This window comes from Oryzias latipes, chromosome 20, assembly GCF_002234675.1.
Source record: "Oryzias latipes chromosome 20, ASM223467v1".
Classification (NCBI taxonomy): Eukaryota; Metazoa; Chordata; class Actinopteri; order Beloniformes; family Adrianichthyidae; genus Oryzias; species Oryzias latipes.
Genome location: NC_019878.2, coordinates 23,989,557 through 24,007,510, shown reverse-complemented (window position 1 = coordinate 24,007,510; position 17,954 = coordinate 23,989,557). Strand labels below are relative to the sequence as shown.

At 50.7% G+C, this 17,954-nt stretch overlaps 2 protein-coding genes across 2 annotated transcripts in view; one reads left to right on the top strand and one right to left on the bottom strand.

Annotated features, from left to right (window-relative positions):
* Positions 1–261: 261 nt before the first annotated feature.
* cdh6 (cadherin 6) overlaps positions 262–17,954 on the top strand; it is a 59,685-nt gene continuing 41,992 nt past the window's right edge. The window contains exon 1 of the mRNA XM_020712466.2: positions 262–766. The gene's annotated coding sequence lies outside the window, so the exon portion shown is untranslated. The remainder of the gene's footprint in view (positions 767–17,954) is intronic.
* LOC111946658 (caldesmon-like) lies at positions 6,004–8,734 on the bottom strand. The gene has a single exon (XM_023950264.1). It carries the CDS (start codon positions 7,656–7,658, stop codon positions 6,159–6,161), a length of 1,500 nt encoding a protein of 499 aa, XP_023806032.1. The 5' UTR covers positions 7,659–8,734; the 3' UTR covers positions 6,004–6,158.

The window sequence follows — 17,954 nt, the reverse complement described above, 5'->3', positions numbered from 1 at the left end:
AGGCCGCTGTGTGCAGCCTGAGCCGCACAATATAGCAGATTACAGCGGTAATCTGGTCCGGCCAGAACACTGGATCAAGCCTTTATGAGCCGCATTAGTTTGATTACTCCAGAACAGTTTACAGACTTGGCTTCCAAACGGAGCGACCCCCCTCACCCCCGCAAAAAAGCCCTCCCCGGAAAGAAAAGCGGACCGGTTCCGCTCACCTCCTCCGTTTGGAGGGCGCGCGCGGCTCCCCAAGTGCAGCGCGCGGTGACAGTAGAAGCTTCACGCGCGGATCTAAAAATTAGCGTGAAAGAAGTGATGTGAAGACAGAAAAGCTCTCATTCATTCCCGCACGGTTCACGCACGACTCTGAAACTGCTGCAGTTTTTTGGAAAGTATCGATCCTCTATTGGCTGATTTCTCCTCTGACTTTGCTCATCAGGAATTATGCAAAGCGGGAAAGTTGACCCTCTCCCGCTCTGATCTCTCCATCCTCCCTCTGTGTGGATTTTTTTTTTGTCAGCGGTCTGTGCGTGAGCCTGCGTGATCACCCCCACCCCCCCTCCTGCCAGGGACTCGTGAATGGCAGCCAATGGGCGGGTGGAGTCCCCCCAGCCTCGCAGCCTCCCTGACATCCAGCGGAGTGATGCAGCGCGACTGAGAGCGCAGTCGGGTTTGGAACAACGGGCACCGGAGGCTGCGGAGAGCGGATACGGTCCGGCAGCTGCCGCGGCGCCACGGGAGCGTCTTTCCCACGGTGACGGTGATCCTCGGAAAGCAGGTGAGCGCGGCGCGCGTTCGGACGCGGAGACGCTCCGGTGTGGAGCGTCTCTTTTGACCGGGGAGGAGCTGGCAGTCCCGGAAAATGATTTTTGATTAATTGTATAAAAAAAGAAGCGACGGCGGAAGTTCTGAGGAGGCGACTTGTTTTGTTCCTGCGCACCGAGTGCAGATCCGTCATCTGCAGGGAACTTTTTTATTCTCCTTGCATGAAATATTTCATAACAAATTTTCCAAAAACACCCCCCCTCCCCTTCCCCCGCCTGGTGCGGAGGTCCCGCGCGGCAGCTGCGTGGCGGCCCCGCAGACGCGTGAGGGGATCGATCTTCATAGGCAGGACGGAGCTCTGATGGCGGCCGATCGGGCGTTGTTGGGGGGTCGGGGGTGGAATGGGGGGGGGGGGGGGTCTGCTGGAGTCCACTGAAGTTCTGGAAAACAACATGTCCTCCAGCTTCACCGACACGAGGAACCGCATCAGTGATATTCTGCTTAATGCTGCAGCGCGCACGTGCAGAAGCAAAGCGCGTGCACATCAGGACTGATAGGTGCTGAGCACAGTCACCCCCCGCACCCCCCGGCTCCTCCACCCGGTGGTGGTGCTGGAGCTGTTCCTGGAAGCTCTCCTGCCCCTTTCAAAGGTCTGTCACGCGCGCGGGTTTCCAGGCTGTTTGTGAGCGGGCGTGCTGCGGGGGGGGGGGGGGGGGTGTGTGTGGCAGACCAGGTCTCCTGTCCAGTTTTGAAGATGAAAGGGGCCAGAATCTGCAGAGGATCAAAGTCACGCGGGAAACACAGAACTGCTGAATATTTAAACCACACACACCTGCGCACGTGCACCGAGCGAGCCGTGCGCGTGGTCTTTGCTCTGGTATGGAAGGTGCTGATCCAGGGGGGGGTTCCATGTTTTGGAGCACAGATTCCAGCAGACAGTCCTTTCCGTTTCATGTCTTCACTCTGCAGTCTGTGCTCGTGTGCTTGTGCGTGCACGCCGTGGTGGTGGGGTGTTCCTGAAAGGCTGGGTGACGTCACAGATGGGTGGGTTCACCCGCGGGCCTGACGGTGCAGAGCAGTGACCCGCGCTGATGACATTACTCGCGCTCCACATGTGGCGCGTCCTCGTGACGCGTCCGGCCGCGCGCTGAAGGTTTCTGCGGCGCATCTGGAGCTGATGAGACCCTGCTGTCTGAGCTGCAGACCCCCGAGCCCCCGCAGGGACGACTGCAGCCTTCCTACCCCATGCACGTGCAGCTCTAATGTGTTTGCTTGTTTGAAGTCAGCAGAGGAGAGCCCCCCCTCAGCCCTGCAGTTTGGTGGAGGCACCTTGATTATTTGAGTGTATTAGTCACGGTGTGCACAGTGTGATGATAAATCATGACAGGACTCCTCTGAAGGCTCAGTCTGCCAGATGCACTTTCCCTGAAGTTCTCCTTTCTTGAAGCTCCTGGAAGCGTCCGAGCGTCTGCAGCCTCCTCATCCGCTCCTCCTAATGAATCAGGCCCTCAGAGAGAGAGAGCTATTCACGGAGCAGTCCGATTAATTCCACCCAAACCAAAAGAAGAAGACGTGTTTCTTGACGGCTCACGCTGGAGGCGGAAAGTGGGTCAGCAGTGGTCACCTTCCCTCTGAAGGTCGACCTGAGACTGACTTTACTGCGACAGTAAAAAGACGAGCAGATGAGATGAGATGGGAGGAAGCTGCAGGTGGTGGGGAGGAGGATTCGGAGCTGGATGGGGGCCTCAAGAGCGGCTCGGTTCTGCTCTCAGAGATCATCTCACCGTTCATACCTCACTTAACAACGGCTAATTATCTCCACCTGCTTTGTGTGGGAGAACACCAATTACACAAAAATATCCTCTTAAATCCACTCACAAAGGTGCTGGACTGATATCGTGTCTCACACACACACACACACACACACACACACCGTTCTGCAGAGTTCAGAGCTTAAAGTGCTGATGAGAGTTCAGCCTTGTGCAACGTGGCTCACAAGGACGCATGTGACTCTCAAGTCTCTTCTACAGTCATGTCTTCAGGAGGGCATATGGAGACTATATTTGCCCCCCTCCCTCGCTGAAACTACAGCTGGATTCCTTTTCTAATGATGATGTGGTTCTGAGGAAGCCTCGCTGCTCTGCCGTCGGCTGGGAGCCCACCCAACGCCGGTCTGCCGGTATTAAAGCTTGTGTGCCCGCTCCCAAGCAGCATCCTCCTCACCTTCCCTGAAGCTAAAAGGTGATGCGCAGGAGCGTGCACGAGCGTGTGCACACGCACACGTAGAGGCGCATCCAACAGCAGCAGGGAGAGCTTTCGCTTTCCTGCACGCTTCTCAGCACAATTTAACAAGATCTATTAGTCACCCAGGAGGCAGCGGGGCGTCCGCGGCGTGCAGCCGTCTGCAGTCTGACGGGGGGAGATAGTGATTTACAGCAAACCCGGGTGCAATCAGGGTCGGGGGAGGTGACACAGCTAAAGGGGGGGGGCATGTATCCAGCTGCATTCACAGACTTCGAACATTTCTGAGCTGCAAAGCAGAGTTGTTGGTGAATTCTGTAACCACGCTCCTGAGAGTTCACCTGACTGTTCATTAAAAAAACAACGAGGGTAAAAACTCTGAAAGACAGAAAACGTCGACGGTGCTTCGGATCGGAGGCGTAATCGATTCCCTGACCTGTGCGGCCTCTGTTAACACTCAGCGTCACGTCTGGAATGAAATCTCTGCATCCAGAGAGAAGGGGAGAGACGATAATTATCCAATAATAGAAATCACAAGTTCAGATCACTATCAAAATCTCATCAAGACTTTCTTAGCTGGAGGCGAAGCTTGCTGCTGCATTTCATGGAAATTTGTTCACGCATCTCTCAGACACCATGCAGACAGACAGATTAACAGAGAGGTGAAAATACAACTTCCTGCTGCAGCAAAGACTCCCAGAGCTTCGGATGGAAAAGTGAGGATTTAGAGCATCTTCCGGCGAACAGAGGGCCGCAACATTTAACCTCTTTAAAACTTGACTATTTAAAGCTAACATGAAAGACAAAGACAGAGATGGCAATTCTATAAAACACAGACGGAACTGAAGAACGCGGCGTGAATAAGCTCATGGAAATGCAGGAGGAGAAGCAGCAGAGGTGTAGGAAGGCTTTACCTCTGTTCGTCTCCTGATTTAATAGATTTTATGTTCGTGTGCGGCCAGTATTTAACACGTTTAAAGGTTAGAGGACACGGGCCAAATCCAGGGGGCTGGGCATTGATACCAGCCTGCCCCCGGTTTACAGCCTCATGGAGGGGAAAAAGAAAAGGTGCAGCTTAAAAATAATGGAGTTCAAGGAGGGAAGTAAACAGACGGAAACGAAACCCAACTTTACAAAACCTGAGTGTGGAAGCAGACGAAGAAGAAGAAGATTCAAAGCAGAACAGAGAAAAGTAGAGAGCAATGACAACAGAATGCAGGTGACCAAAAACATAAAATACTTCTTTGAATTTGTTAAAGAAAGAAACTAAAGAGAAAAAACAACAACAAATAACTGTAAAACAAGTAAATAGCAGAACCTGGAAAGAGTTTTTGCAGGTATCTCTGGTCATCTGACTCTTTCTAGAGTCGTTTTGTCATGAAGCTTCAGCTGAACGTCGGGTTTGGATCTTTGAGCCTTCAGGTTGCTTGTTCAGGAGGAAGAGGAGGCTGAGAGCATCATCAGGTCTCTGCAGCTGCTGTTTGTGCAGAGCCCAGAGGTGTAACTGCAGCAGGAAGTGGACTAAACACTGCTGGGGGGCAGCTGGATGAGACGTTTGGAGGGGGAGCAGTTGTGCATAGAGGTGAGCAAACAGAGAACAGAGCCACTCCACTCATGTGAGAGCTGTTAAGTCGTGGAAACGCCTGCTGCGTTTCCTCGGACGCTGCGTGATGGATTGCGATCGCATACGTTGTTTGTTTCTGCGTCTTTGTGTGACTTAGCGTCTCCATTTCTCCTGGCAGCTGTGAAACTGGAGCGATGTGATTTTCCCCTCTGGCAGCCTGCAGGAGTAACGATGCGGGTTATTGCAGACGACGTGCAACACCTCGGCCCAGCGGGTGTCAGCGCTGCAAAAACAAGCCCCTCCTTCAAAGGAGAGACTTCAGGGAGGCTGCTGCCTGGTGCCAGCAGCCAGCAATCCCTCTGTCACCTCCAGACGGGCCCCTCCTTCTGTGGAGAGGGCTCTCCTGTCTATGTAGTGAATGATATCTGGACTCCATTGTGCCCCTTCCCTCCGCCGGCCTATTGTCCTGCAGAAAGCCTTTGTGGGATTTTCCTGAGCGACATTGTATGAGGTGCAGTAAATGAACAGGCAGGCACATCAGCAAAGGTCCTATTTACTTCCAATCCCCTGAGTGAAAAAGAGAGGTTTCCACCATTGTTCTGCTACTCCTCGAAACATTAGGATGCTTCATTGTGAAGCAGCCGAGGAACAGAAAGACCTCCGTGAAGCCCCCGTCCAACCACAGCCTGTTTGTCTCTGTAGGGCTGCCCATTCCTCGGGGAAGGACACAATACCAGCTTTTTGCGAACACGCGGGACAGGCGGTAATAGGTGCGTGCTACTGTTTCAGGCTGGATAATACCCAAGGTGTCTCGGAGCCAGCGGGGGAAACCCGTCCCCTTTGAGAAAAGGTCATTCTGGAAGACCCCCCGCAGCTAAACAGCCAGCTCTGACACGAGGAGCTGACAAACGGATGTGTTCAGGTCTCACAGGCCTCCAATTACCGCTCGATGCAGCTGTCTGTCAAAAGAGGCGCCACCTGCTTCTGGACCTCCAGGCCTCTGGATCTGGACCTCCAGGTCTGTGGATCAGATAGCCTTTGAGTCCAAAGCCTTTACCCAGAAGTCCACTGAGCGTTCTGATGTGATGACGGCGATGCCGAGCTCATTGTCTGCCCGAGCATAAAGCCAGAGAGTTAAAACTATTGTTGGGAAAGACGCCGAGGGAATTTCTTTGAAATGGAAAAATTGCATTAAACATTCCATTTGTATTAATTACATTGGGCCTCTCGTTAGCTCGGCGCTCTGAGGAGCGCTGCCGGTGCTGCTGGGTTGGGAGCGGCGCTCTGAGCAATAATGGTGGAGGCACCCATCCATGCCTGAGGCGCTGACTGCTGCTTCCCTCCCCAGCACTGTGACCGGACCTTTAGTCCTGAGAGACGTCACTCAAGTTACTCACCACTAGATTCAATTAATTGTGGCTTAATTCAATCGGAGCCCCCCCCCCAGCTCTGAACCTCTGCGTGGGTTTTAAGATGGCGGTTAATGTTGGAGCTGCAGGGTGGCCTAGGATTTCCTGGCCCTCCAGGGGTCAGGGGTTGAGTCTCAGCAGAGTGGGTGGGGTGGAGGCTGCAGCCAGCAGGGCAGTCAGGTACACGAAGTCTACCTGCAGCAGCAGGCGCTCGCAGGATGATTGTCACGCTCATACATAACAGACCGCAGTGAAGCATCCGTCAACGGTTCTGCCAGCCGCGTTTGACATGCACATCCCTGACACTCACCTGCACGCCCCTGACACTCACCTGCAGGCCTCTGACTCTCACCTGCACGCCTCTGACACTCACCTGCACGCCTCTGACACTCACCTGCACGCCTCTGACTCTCACCTGCACGCCTCTGACTCTCACCTGCACGCCTCTGACTCTCACCTGCACGCCTCTGACACTCACCTGCACGCCTCTGACTCTCACCTGCACGCCTCTGACACTCACCTGCACGCCTCTGACACTCACCTGCACGCCTCTGACTCTCACCTGCACGCCTCTGACACTCACCTGCACGCCTCTGACACTCACCTGCACGCCTCTGACACTCACCTGCAGGCCTCTGACTCTCACCTGCACGCCTCTGACACTCACCTGCACGCCTCTGACACTCACCTGCACGCCTCTGACTCTCACCTGCACGCCTCTGACTCTCACCTGCACGCCTCTGACTCTCACCTGCACGCCTCTGACACTCACCTGCACGCCTCTGACTCTCACCTGCACGCCTCTGACACTCACCTGCACGCCTCTGACTCTCACCTGCACGCCTCTGACACTCACCTGCACGCCTCTGACTCTCACCTGCACGCCTCTGACACTCACCTGCAGGCCTCTGACACTCACCTGCAGGCCTCTGACTCTCACCTGCACGCCTCTGACTCTCACCTGCACGCCTCTGACTCTCACCTGCACGCCTCTGACTCTCACCTGCACGCCTCTGACTCTCACCTGCACGCCTCTGACTCTCACCTGCACGCCTCTGACACTCACCTGCACGCCTCTGACACTCACCTGCACGCCTCTGACACTCACCTGCAGGCCTCTGACTCTCACCTGCACGCCTCTGACACTCACCTGCACGCCTCTGACACTCACCTGCACGCCTCTGACTCTCACCTGCACGCCTCTGACTCTCACCTGCACGCCTCTGACTCTCACCTGCACGCCTCTGACACTCACCTGCACGCCTCTGACTCTCACCTGCACGCCTCTGACACTCACCTGCACGCCTCTGACTCTCACCTGCACGCCTCTGACACTCACCTGCACGCCTCTGACTCTCACCTGCACGCCTCTGACACTCACCTGCAGGCCTCTGACACTCACCTGCAGGCCTCTGACTCTCACCTGCACGCCTCTGACTCTCACCTGCACGCCTCTGACTCTCACCTGCACGCCTCTGACTCTCACCTGCACGCCTCTGACTCTCACCTGCACGCCTCTGACTCTCACCTGCACGCCTCTGACTCTCACCTGCACGCCTCTGACTCTCACCTGCACGCCTCGGCCCTTCGCCACACTCGGAGGCTGTGTAAGAAACTGATTGCACTCTGTAGATCAGTAACTTCCTGATCTTTCTGTGTTCGATTCCAACTTTTAAACCAACGTTCTTCATAAATGGGGATCTTCCTGCAGGGGGGGGGGGCTGTGCAGATGCGACGGGGGGGACAGCATGGTTACTGTACGCCTCCCTTCTGGACTGAAGCCCCGTCTTCCTGGCTTTGTCGTAATTGGGGATTCAGCTCATAAAGCAGCATCATGATTTGCAATAAGCACAGTTAGGGGAAAGTAATGAAGGTGTAAATCAACCCAGCCACTGTTTTCTTCCTTCCTCATCTTTTAATCCGATGTTGGCAGTCTCCCTCCTCCTCTCTGCCTTCTGTTCTCCTCTTCTTCGTCTTCGTTTCCCTCGGTTTGCTGTAATGGAAAGCCTGGCGCTTTGTAATAAAAGCAGAGTGAGCAGCAGTATTAGTAAACAGTCTTGGCTATCATTCCGCCACCTCCTTCATTTTGTGTGTGCAGGAGGCATTTCATGGCCCCATATGGCGCTGAGGTTGTGGGCGTGGAGCTAATGAATGAGGATGGAATGAAGAGTATTTAATTCCAGTCTGGGAGAGGGACAGGCAGGGAGTGTTTGACGGGCCTCCTCCAACCAACGCCTTTGTTTCCACTTTTTCACAGCGCTCGGGGAAAAAAGCCTCCTGTTTCAGGCGCCAGCAGTGGGAATGTAAATGCAAATGTGCTGCACACAGGCTTTGCAGAAGGACCACACATCCCTTCATTGGAGGAGGGAGGGGGTTCACATGCCACCCCCTCCCTCAATAAAGACGTCATCAGAATTTGGATTTGGACTGGGAGCTGTCATAAAAAGCGCGGCGCTGGCGAAACGTTCCCTTCCTCGCTCCACATCGATCGTCCCTGCTCTCTTGGATCTGTGGTCACCTTTGCTATAAAGCGGGTTTTACCTTTTTAATGCTGAAGACTTTACTTATGCGACCAGTAGGGGGGGGGTCTGGTGACCTCAGACACAAAGACATGATGCTGAGCAAAATAGAGGCGTGGCCTGAATTTCGTGTGCATGAAAACCAGATTGGTCTCTGGAAGCGGCGTCGGTGTGGATCAGTCTTCTCGCCTGCCTGTTTAAGTCGGGCTGGCCTCCATGGAAACCTTAAAGCAGTATTGATTGTTTATCTGTAATAACACCATGCTGCTGCAGCAGATGGGGAGGGGGGCGGGGCGGCGGGAAGGTGGTGATAGATAACCCTCTTTTGACTGGAGGCTGGTTGTGGTGGATCTGCGGTGAAAAGCGGGGGCCTGAACATCTCCTATCTGTCGATAGTCCAGGTGTGAAATGGGAAATGGAAGAGGTGTTAGTGGGGGGTGGGGTGGGGTGGGGGTTATCAAAGCAATGTGGCCCGCGCTTGATAAGGCCCCCTCCTTCCTGAAAAATGATTCCTGAACTGCCGTTCAAACCATCCTCCTAACTTCCTGGTGGAAGCTCAGACATTCATGACGGTGGATTTTCAGCTGATATTTTCAGACGCCATTGTTCGCCTCTTACACGTTAAGCCCCGCCCACCCCGTAATAACGCCGTTGCAGTTGGATGATGAGTTCAGGGTCTGTGTGGGCGTACAGTCAAAGCAGGTGCAGAGGTTCCTCCCAAACTCAGACAGCTACATGACTTTGTTATCAAGTTACTATAAAATTAAGTTACTTCATGCTGAATTTACTTCATTCTTAAGGTACTTGATACCTGTAACATTCTGTAATTCTCAATATTTGAAGTGATTTTGTAATGTAACTGTAAAGTTACTCCACTCTTAAGTTACACCATGTCTGTTAGGTTCTGCTGGGTGTGTTTAGTTACTTCATGTTTAAGTGACTCTATGATAAAGTTAAGTAACTTAATTAGTTACTTCATGTTTACATTACTTCAGGCATGTTAAGTTACTGAATCCTCAAGTTACCTTGTGGCTAATTTACTTCATGCCTAGGTAACTTCAAGCTATTTAGGTTACTAATATAATTATTTTTTTAAGTAGTTTTTGCTTGTTTCAAGACTTTGTGCTTCATTTACTCAGTTACACCCTACTTCAGCTACTCTATGATTTAATTACTCTATACTGAAGTGACTCAGTGCTTTAGTTTCTCTATGCTTCATTTATTCTCTGCTTCAGTTACTCAATGCAACAGTTACTCCATGCTTTTAGTTACTCTGTGCAGCAGTTACTCCTTTGTTTAGTTACTGCATTAAAGACCAAGAAAAAGCAGCTTCTGGAATGAACTCAAAGTTTTCAACTGAGCTTAAGGTGGAATGAAATTAGTTTTTAACTGAGCTTAAGGTGGAATGAAATTAGTTTTTAACTGAGCTTAAGGTGGAATGAACTCCCAGGTTTTAACTGAGCTTAAGGTGGAATGAACTCCCAGTTTTTAACTGAGCTTAAGGTGGAATGAACTCAAAGTTTGAATCTTTTTTTCCGTCTGCCTTTTCTTTGGTCTTATGGACTCATCGTATTTTCCCTCTGTTCCTTTTTTTTTACGCAGAACAAATTAAAGCAGTAAAATTCCAAAAAGACTTCAGCAAAAAGGGAGAAGTTGGAGCGCCTGAGCTTTGACTCCAAGGAGGAGCTTGTTTTCTTCCTGCAGCCTTTGGTTGGGCAGATGCTTCAGGAGTGAGATGCTTTGCTGTGTGTTGTTGTGACACTGGCGTTTGCTGCAGTTGATGCACGTCTGAAAGGATCCGCGCTTCCACCCCAATCCCTTTCATGTAATTGCCCCTGTGGGGGGCAGAGACAAACGTGGGACCATGACTCCTCTGTTGATCAGCACATACTCTGACCTTTGTGTCGTCCAATCAAAGCATCTGCTTCCGGAGACGCGCCATTCATTTGAAAGAAACGGCGCCGCGCTGATCTAAGATCCTGGCGGGCCGATAATCTGAACGGCTTGATGCTGAACTAACAGCTTTTCATTAGCGACTTCAGTGCAGCTCGTGCTCCACACGGACCTCTGCTCTGCGGCCCGCGGGACACTCAGGAAGCAAACACAGATTTGCATGGAGGCGGAGACTCTCAGAACCTCCAGTGAGTTAGGCCACAGCCCCCCCCCCACAAACACACAGGCTGCTGGTGACAGAACATGCTCTGGTGAAGTCACCGCAGAGTCAACATCAGCATCAGCGGATGCTAGAGACGGCGCGGCCGTGCAGCGGCGAAACAGATGCTCACTCCGCTGCACGGCCTTTATTAATCCTCACAGGAGGACATTCAGTCGCAGCAGACCTTTGTCAGCCCCCCAGCTTAGGTTAGTGACTCTAAGCTTCCATTTGCTCAATTATTTCCCGGAAATGGAATAAAAAGAAGTAATCATTCTGTCTGGGGACATAAATAGACCCCCCCACCACTATGTGGTAAACTTGAGAGAGGGCAGGCAGTTTACCTCAAAGCAAGAATGCAAAACAAAACTAATAAAATATTTTTATGTTAAGGCATCCTAGTCTTCCTAATCAGGATCATTTATAAACTTCCTCTGAACTCTGCATCTACCAAACATGCAGCTCTGAAACAAAAGTTTTTTTTTTCGCATTTTGCATTAAATAATATATAATCATCATATCCTAAAACCTGAAATCAGAATCTTTATTCCTAAAATCTGCATCAGCTTTAAGTTACACAAAGACAAACACAGTTTGTGGCCGTGTTGTGGGTCAGTCATGGACAGAGTTTGTGTGGATCTGTTCTGGTTTGGGGACAAAACGCTCTCGCTGGCATTTCTGCTGCCTGTTTAGTTGCAGCTTTAAGGCACCAAACCTGCATGAAGGCTCAGAAACACAGAAGTGTTCACTTCCAGTCTCCCAGGCGTTTGGATAAAAACACGTCAGACTTCCCATCATGCCCTCTGGTATTCTAAGGGTGACGCTGAGGCGGCGTCTCTCCGGATCGTCTCAGGACTTCAGTTGTTTTTAGGCCGTGATTCTTTGCTCCCCTCCATCTGTATGAAATCTCCTCTCAGTGATTCATTTGTGTTGATCTGTGTGTGTGTGTGGGGGGGGGGGGCTGCGGCGCTGCGTCTAGACGCCGTTGCTCCGCTGAGTTAAAGATCCGTAAGTATCGACGGGTAGCAGAGGAAGATGTTTCTGTTTGTCGTCCCGTCGTCTGTGGAGCAAAGGTTCCTGCAGACACCAACCCCCATGGATGAGAAGACCAAGACCCCCCCCATCTCACCCAGGATTCAACTGCATAACACAGCCGTGAGTGACACCACACCCCCTAACAAAGTCAGGCTGCAGCTACAGAGAACACCCCCGCGCATCAGCAGCCTTCCAGGCCTCCTCTGTGGATTCCAGCTCCACCACTTTACCTGTGGCATCCACTCCTCCTCCCACCATGTCTATTCCCCTGCTCCCCCCCGGCTGACATTCTCCTTTCCCACTTTTAATTGCACCCCGGGGGGTTTCTGGGAAGTCTGCAGCTCACCGGGTGCCTGGCCGTGTCGCTCATGCGCCTCGTTAGCCGCAGAAATAACAAAAAAAGGTAAATAAAATCTGAAAAAGGGAGGAGACGAAGCCAAAAACGCAGCCGTGGCCCCCGCTTTGAGGCCCCCCACTCCGAGGAGCATCAGCGCCTCTGCTCTGCTGTCGGACAGATGTATTGATGAACACATCTGCGAGGCTCCGTCTGTGTCCTCCTGGCTCCGGGATCAATAAAACCAATGGATGCATTTCATAACTAATTGCTCCAATTCCCAGTGTTATCTGGGGTGGGGGTGGGGGTGGGGGTGAGCGTGGCATCAGGGGGTTCGGCAGCGGCAGACGCTTTCATCCTGCTCAGCCAGCGCCCAGCACAATGCCCAAAGTCTTATTGCTCTGCAGCAACTTTGCACAATCTCTGACAGGCAATTTAAAGCAATTTCCTCTCTTCATTTTTTCATCGAGACACTTTTAATGCAATTAAACGGCAGACGATACGAAGCGGAGAGGAAGCCCAGGCAGCCCGGTGCTGCTTGTAAACACCGCGTCTTAACTGGGAGAATATAATTATGGTGTCATGTTCTATTACACACCTTCATTATGATGCCCCCCCTCCCCGAAAAACAAACAGGAAACAACCAAACCTGTGGCTCCTGAAAATACAGCTGACAGGTCCGTGTCCGCCCCTGCAGCTGTTCGTCCTCACAAAAGCTGTGAAAAAAACACATGTACCCCCCCCCACCAGCGGTTTGGACACGCCCTGTTTGTCTGCAAAAACGACGTTTCTCAGGTTAAAGCAGCTTCACAGCATTTGTCGGACATGTTCAGGAAAAGAAAGCTGCTCTTGTTTTTTTATTTGCTGGAATCGTGAACAGAAGAAGAAGCCCTGAAGGGCAAACGGATCAGCTGTTCAGAACAGAGGGCCTGATGGGAAATCTGCTGTTTACTGTGGAGACGTGAAGCTTCAGCCTCAAAGTCCGATTTGAGGAACGGATCCAAAGGTTCAGATCCGGCAGAGGTCTTCTGCTCTGTGGAAAGTGTTCCCCCCCTCCAGGAGGTCAGGAGGACCCGGTGTGCCCCCATCAGGGTGGTCTGAGCAGCAGAACCTCCTGGTTTGTTCTAAAGCAGATAGCAGCTGCAGGTCAGTGTGTCATCAGGTCCGTTCCTGATGGTGTTCAGGTTCATCCCTGCAGAGAATTTTGATAAGACCCATAAAAATCAGACTAATAATCGTCATTTTTGTGGAGGTTTGGACAGGAATCCAGGAAAGGACGTCCTGGTTCTGCAGCGTTCTGTCAGCAGAACGGGATGGGGGGTGTGAGTGAGCAGGTTCCTTCAGAGTTCACCTTCCTCAGGTGTTTTGAATGTCTTCTTCATCTAAGTCTTTTGTCAGGAGCGCTATTGGGGGGCGGAGCTTCCACAGTTTATAAACGGGGTCACAGAACCACGAACCTCAGGGGCGACCCCCCCATACAGTGAAAGCATTAGCTCTACATGCTGACATCATGGGGAAATGTATGGATAATGGTGCCCCCCCCCCCCCCCCCCTCAGCTCTGGGGGGGTAGAGAACTTCATCAGCCCACCCCAGAGACCCACTGGTATTTCTAGCAAGCTGAAACCCGGAGCAAATCAATGGCTGATGGTCCCTGGTGCGCACCCCCCCCCCCCCCCCAGTTAAGTAAATTCATAGTGCGCTCAGAGCTGGGGGGTGGGGGGGCTGGAAGAGACATCCTTCTCTGTGTGAAGCAGTTTAAACAGTGGAGGCCGCGGGTGATGTTACCGCCACCAGTCCCACCTGCTTCCATCAGCACGATGACCCCCCCCCCCGATGCTGATCCAGGCAGAGGACACATGCAAAGCCCTGCGATGATGCACATCAGCTCCGGCCCTAGTCAGCTAAGTAGACAGCTGGGGGGGCTGACCCCCCCCCCTGCTTCAATTTGCTTCATAAGGGGAAAGCAGAGCAGGCCTTAGTTGAAAGATGGCAGCATAATGGACCCCCACCCCCCCAGCTGCTGACGCTGCTCTGACAGGACGTTTTTTACCTCTCCTTCAAACCCCCTCCCCATCCATTCTGCCCCTTAATGTTGTCACGGTAACAACACTGAGATGGGGCTTTCAGCACCGGCTCCCCTTCCATCACAGACAAAGAGCATCGGAGCGGCAGCCGCTCTTAAACTGGGTCGGAACAGAATCCCAAGATTCAGACGACCTCTCTGTTCCTGAAGGTCACCGTCCAGAGACCTGCTGACTCAACAAAAACCGGATCAGGTTACGTCTTAGACCCTCCGGTGCTGCGTTTTTCTCTGCAGTTTCAGCCGATAAATGAGTCGATCGTTCCATCTTTTCTCCTCGGAAAGCCGCCGACCTTTACAGAACCAAATAGTGAAATGTCTGAGCATCAACAACCAACAGTTACCATGGCAACCATCTGGACTCTCATGGGTAGCTCTTGTGGGAGGTGAGGGTTTTGACCGACAACCTCCTCATACGTTACAAACAAACCTCTGGGTTTTAAACCTAAAAAGTGTTCAGCGTCGCGATTTGCTTCTTTTCTGTTACGACAAATTTCCGAAAAATTCTTCCGGGAAGCAAATCTTCAGCTGAGGTGAGATCATGAAAAGGTGCAGCCTGGGGGGAGAGGGGGCTGGGCTTGAGGTTCAGCTTGACGTCGGCGTCACAGTTGCTGCTCATTTTGCCGGTGCCATCTGACCTCTGTGACCTTCAGGAGCACAGACATAGAGGTCCAGTGCTGGCGGACCTCTGCTGGCGGCAAACTTTGGCGATCGGAGGCCGACAGGCCGGAAGAGCGGAGGAACCTGCAGCTTCTGAGGATCTGCTTGAAGCTGCTGCAGGTCTGAGCGGTTTGACGGAGGAGACTTTAAGATACTAAACTTAGCTCCAAGTATCCAAGACAAAACTGGGTCAGCACCTCTCTGTGCCCCCACCCCCACCCCACCCCCCTGTCTGGCTCCTCAAAGCAGGTCAAGGTACTTAATTCATGTTCCCTATTCCTCCAGTCCCACTGTGAGGAAAGCCCATTTGTAGGGAGGCAGACTGGGTAGCCCCCACCCCCTGCACCTCTGAGCAGGTGAGAGGAAGCTGCCGATGCTCCCCAATGATACCCCCCCAACCCCAACCCCATCCAAGGAGCAGGGGAAATCTCCCGGCCGCCAAGGAGTAACCAGAACAAAACCATTATAGATGACCTTTTTTCTCATGGATGTGGCCCCCACTGCTGCCCCGTTCCTCAGCACTGACGGTCAGAGGATGGTGTGACCCCCCCGTCATAGGGGAGTAGTCTGGCTGTCAGTCTGCGGGGCCTGACGGTTCCACGTCCACAAATGCCTCTGACAGCAGCTTCAAAGCATTTTCCCATCAGTCTTAACAAAAACAGTCTAATCTGATGGTCCTCAGGCTCCGCCTCTCTTCCCTGCACCAACGCGCTCCGTGCACGCTCCGTGCACACTCCTGACTTTTGCACATCTCCTTTCTGCAGCTGACGTCCTTTTCTTGAATTGATATTTGAGTTCATAAAAACAGGTTGGAGTTGGTCAGTGGCTGAAACGTCAGAGAAACAGTTGAGGGTTTTGACCTTTGGGGTCAAACCCTGGAGAAAGTGCTTCCTGGTTCTTCTGAGGTTTTTACCTAAATCCCAGTTTTAAAGCCTCAAACTTTAACTTTCTTTTTTACATTTTCATACAACATGGGAAAAGGAAACTTATGATGGAGCAATCTTCATGAAATATGACACACGCCATCAGGTTAAGTCTACAACCTCCTAAACTTTGGTACCAGCTAAAAATGTAAGCCCCTCCTAAGGATTTCCATTTATGGCCCCCTAACCCCTTCAGCGTCGTTGGGAACCCACTACAGAGAAATTGTTGCTTTTTACTTTTCCAAAACTTTCATGGCGTTTGTGTGACAAGCTCACAAAATAGTCGCTCCTTTAATATTCCCACATTTCTTACTGCAATATTTGTGAAAACTCAATAGATGAATTGTCGGCTCAAGCTGAACGAAACGATATAACAAACGATATGACTATATTAGGAATGTGGGCGTGGTTAACAAAAAACCCCAGTTGCAGATTCTTCTAAAAGTTACATAGATGACATAAAACGGTTGCTATGGAGATAAGACCAGCAGAAAAGCTGCCATTTTTCATCAATTTGTCATGTAGAGTTCTGACCAGGGGGGCAGGAAGGCTTCTCAGTGACATGGGTGGGGCAAAGGCCTTAAATCCATCTGTCTCTTGTCTGTCAGGCTGTTAAAGTAGGCTGCAGTAAACTCCTCAGTCTTATTGATTTAATTTATTTTTGGTAATTATGTGGCGTGGTGAAACACAGACAAAAGTCTGTCTTACAAAATCCACCAAGCTCTATTTTTCCTGTCATATAAAGAAAACTCTTTAAATGTTCTCCTTTCACATCTGATATATTTGTGGGTTTAAAGTTTTACATTTTCGGCAAATCCCCATAGAATTTATTGCTGTGTAGAAACTTCCTAAAAAAAAGATGTTTCTGTTAATTGAAACAAACGATTCACTGATTTCTGTGTCACACCACTAATCCACGCAGAAAACACTGTGGTCCTGAGCAAAAACATCCCAATTCGGTTTTCTGTAAAACAAATAAGAATTTGACAAGAAGATAACAAGTTTAAGATGAATGTGAGCTTCTGCTGGTGTAATAACTTACCTGCAGTTGAAGCAGCAGTGTTATTGGCATGTTCATGCCGACACTGCAGAAACGATCAATTTGCAATATCCTGTGGTGCCCTATTGAAAATCTATAGTGTTTATGTTGCAATTTCTCTTCTTAAATACAACCAGACTCCTTAATTGCACCTTTGTGGGCATGTTTGCAGTCAGACTCAATTAGAAACATTGACACCGATGCAGTCATTTAAGCCGCTGCTGGTTTTTCAGAATCTGAATGGCTGGTTTGACTAAGACAAGCTAGCTTTGGGTTTTATTCTACCCCATTTGTTACCCATCCAGGGCCAGCCCTGGTCTTCCGGGGGCCCTAAGCCCTCTAACTGATCAGCAGCACCAACAAACTGTAATGAGTTTTTTTCTTGGTAATATTAGAGAGCAGATTGTCTTGATATTTAATGCCCCAGCCGTAGAACGGCGTTGTGACGTTCCCCTGCTGAGTGGAGGGTGAATTGTTACAAAGCAATGCACGGAACTGACGGGGGTTCATTTCCATCAGCCCCCTGCTTAGAACGCTGCCCTGCTGGTAGAAACGTGTGTCGCAGGCTATGAATGTGGAAATTTAATATTTATTCTACACATTCTTACAGCATTGGAAAACGTTAAGAATGTTTGTGTCTTGTTTTTCCTCCTACAGAAACCATATTAAAACAAAAAATATATTTCTCTCCCCCATCTTTTTACATTTTCAAACTAGGGCAGCGCCAAAGAGCCGCATGCGGCTCCTGAGCCGCAGGTTGTCGACCCCCGCACTAACCCATTGGGGGACAGCGCATCTTGTGTACCAGGGACGGCCATTTTCTCTTAACACAATTTTTAGAGAACATTCTAAAAATCGTTTTTGTCTTCCGGTTATTTATGACATAAGTCTCCAACTTGAACTAAAATTTAAGAGCTTCAGGGAGGGGCTGCTAGGTCGTCCACCCAGTCTGGTCCTCAGGAGTTCATCCTCTATTCTTTGTGTGAATTAAACAAAACCCTTGTTGGTTTGTGAGGAAACTAAAAATTGTTTGTCTTTTAATCCAAATGTTTTTGCCTGTAATTTTCATATCCTTATAAATTCTTCTGTTTTTATTTTTACTTATTGTTCAGCAAACTTTGCATTTTATGTACATACATCTCAAATAAAATTGGGAAAAAAAGGAGTTGTTTGGAATGTCATTTAATGCAAATACCAGCAAGTAAAAAAACAAACTTTGAACGGAAGTAAAATTTAAGTGTTTT

Excerpts from the sequence above, each read along its gene's own strand:
- LOC111946658 (XM_023950264.1), bottom strand. The coding sequence starts at position 7,658 with ATGAAGAACGTTGGTTTAAAAGTTGGAATCGAACACAGAAAGATCAGG.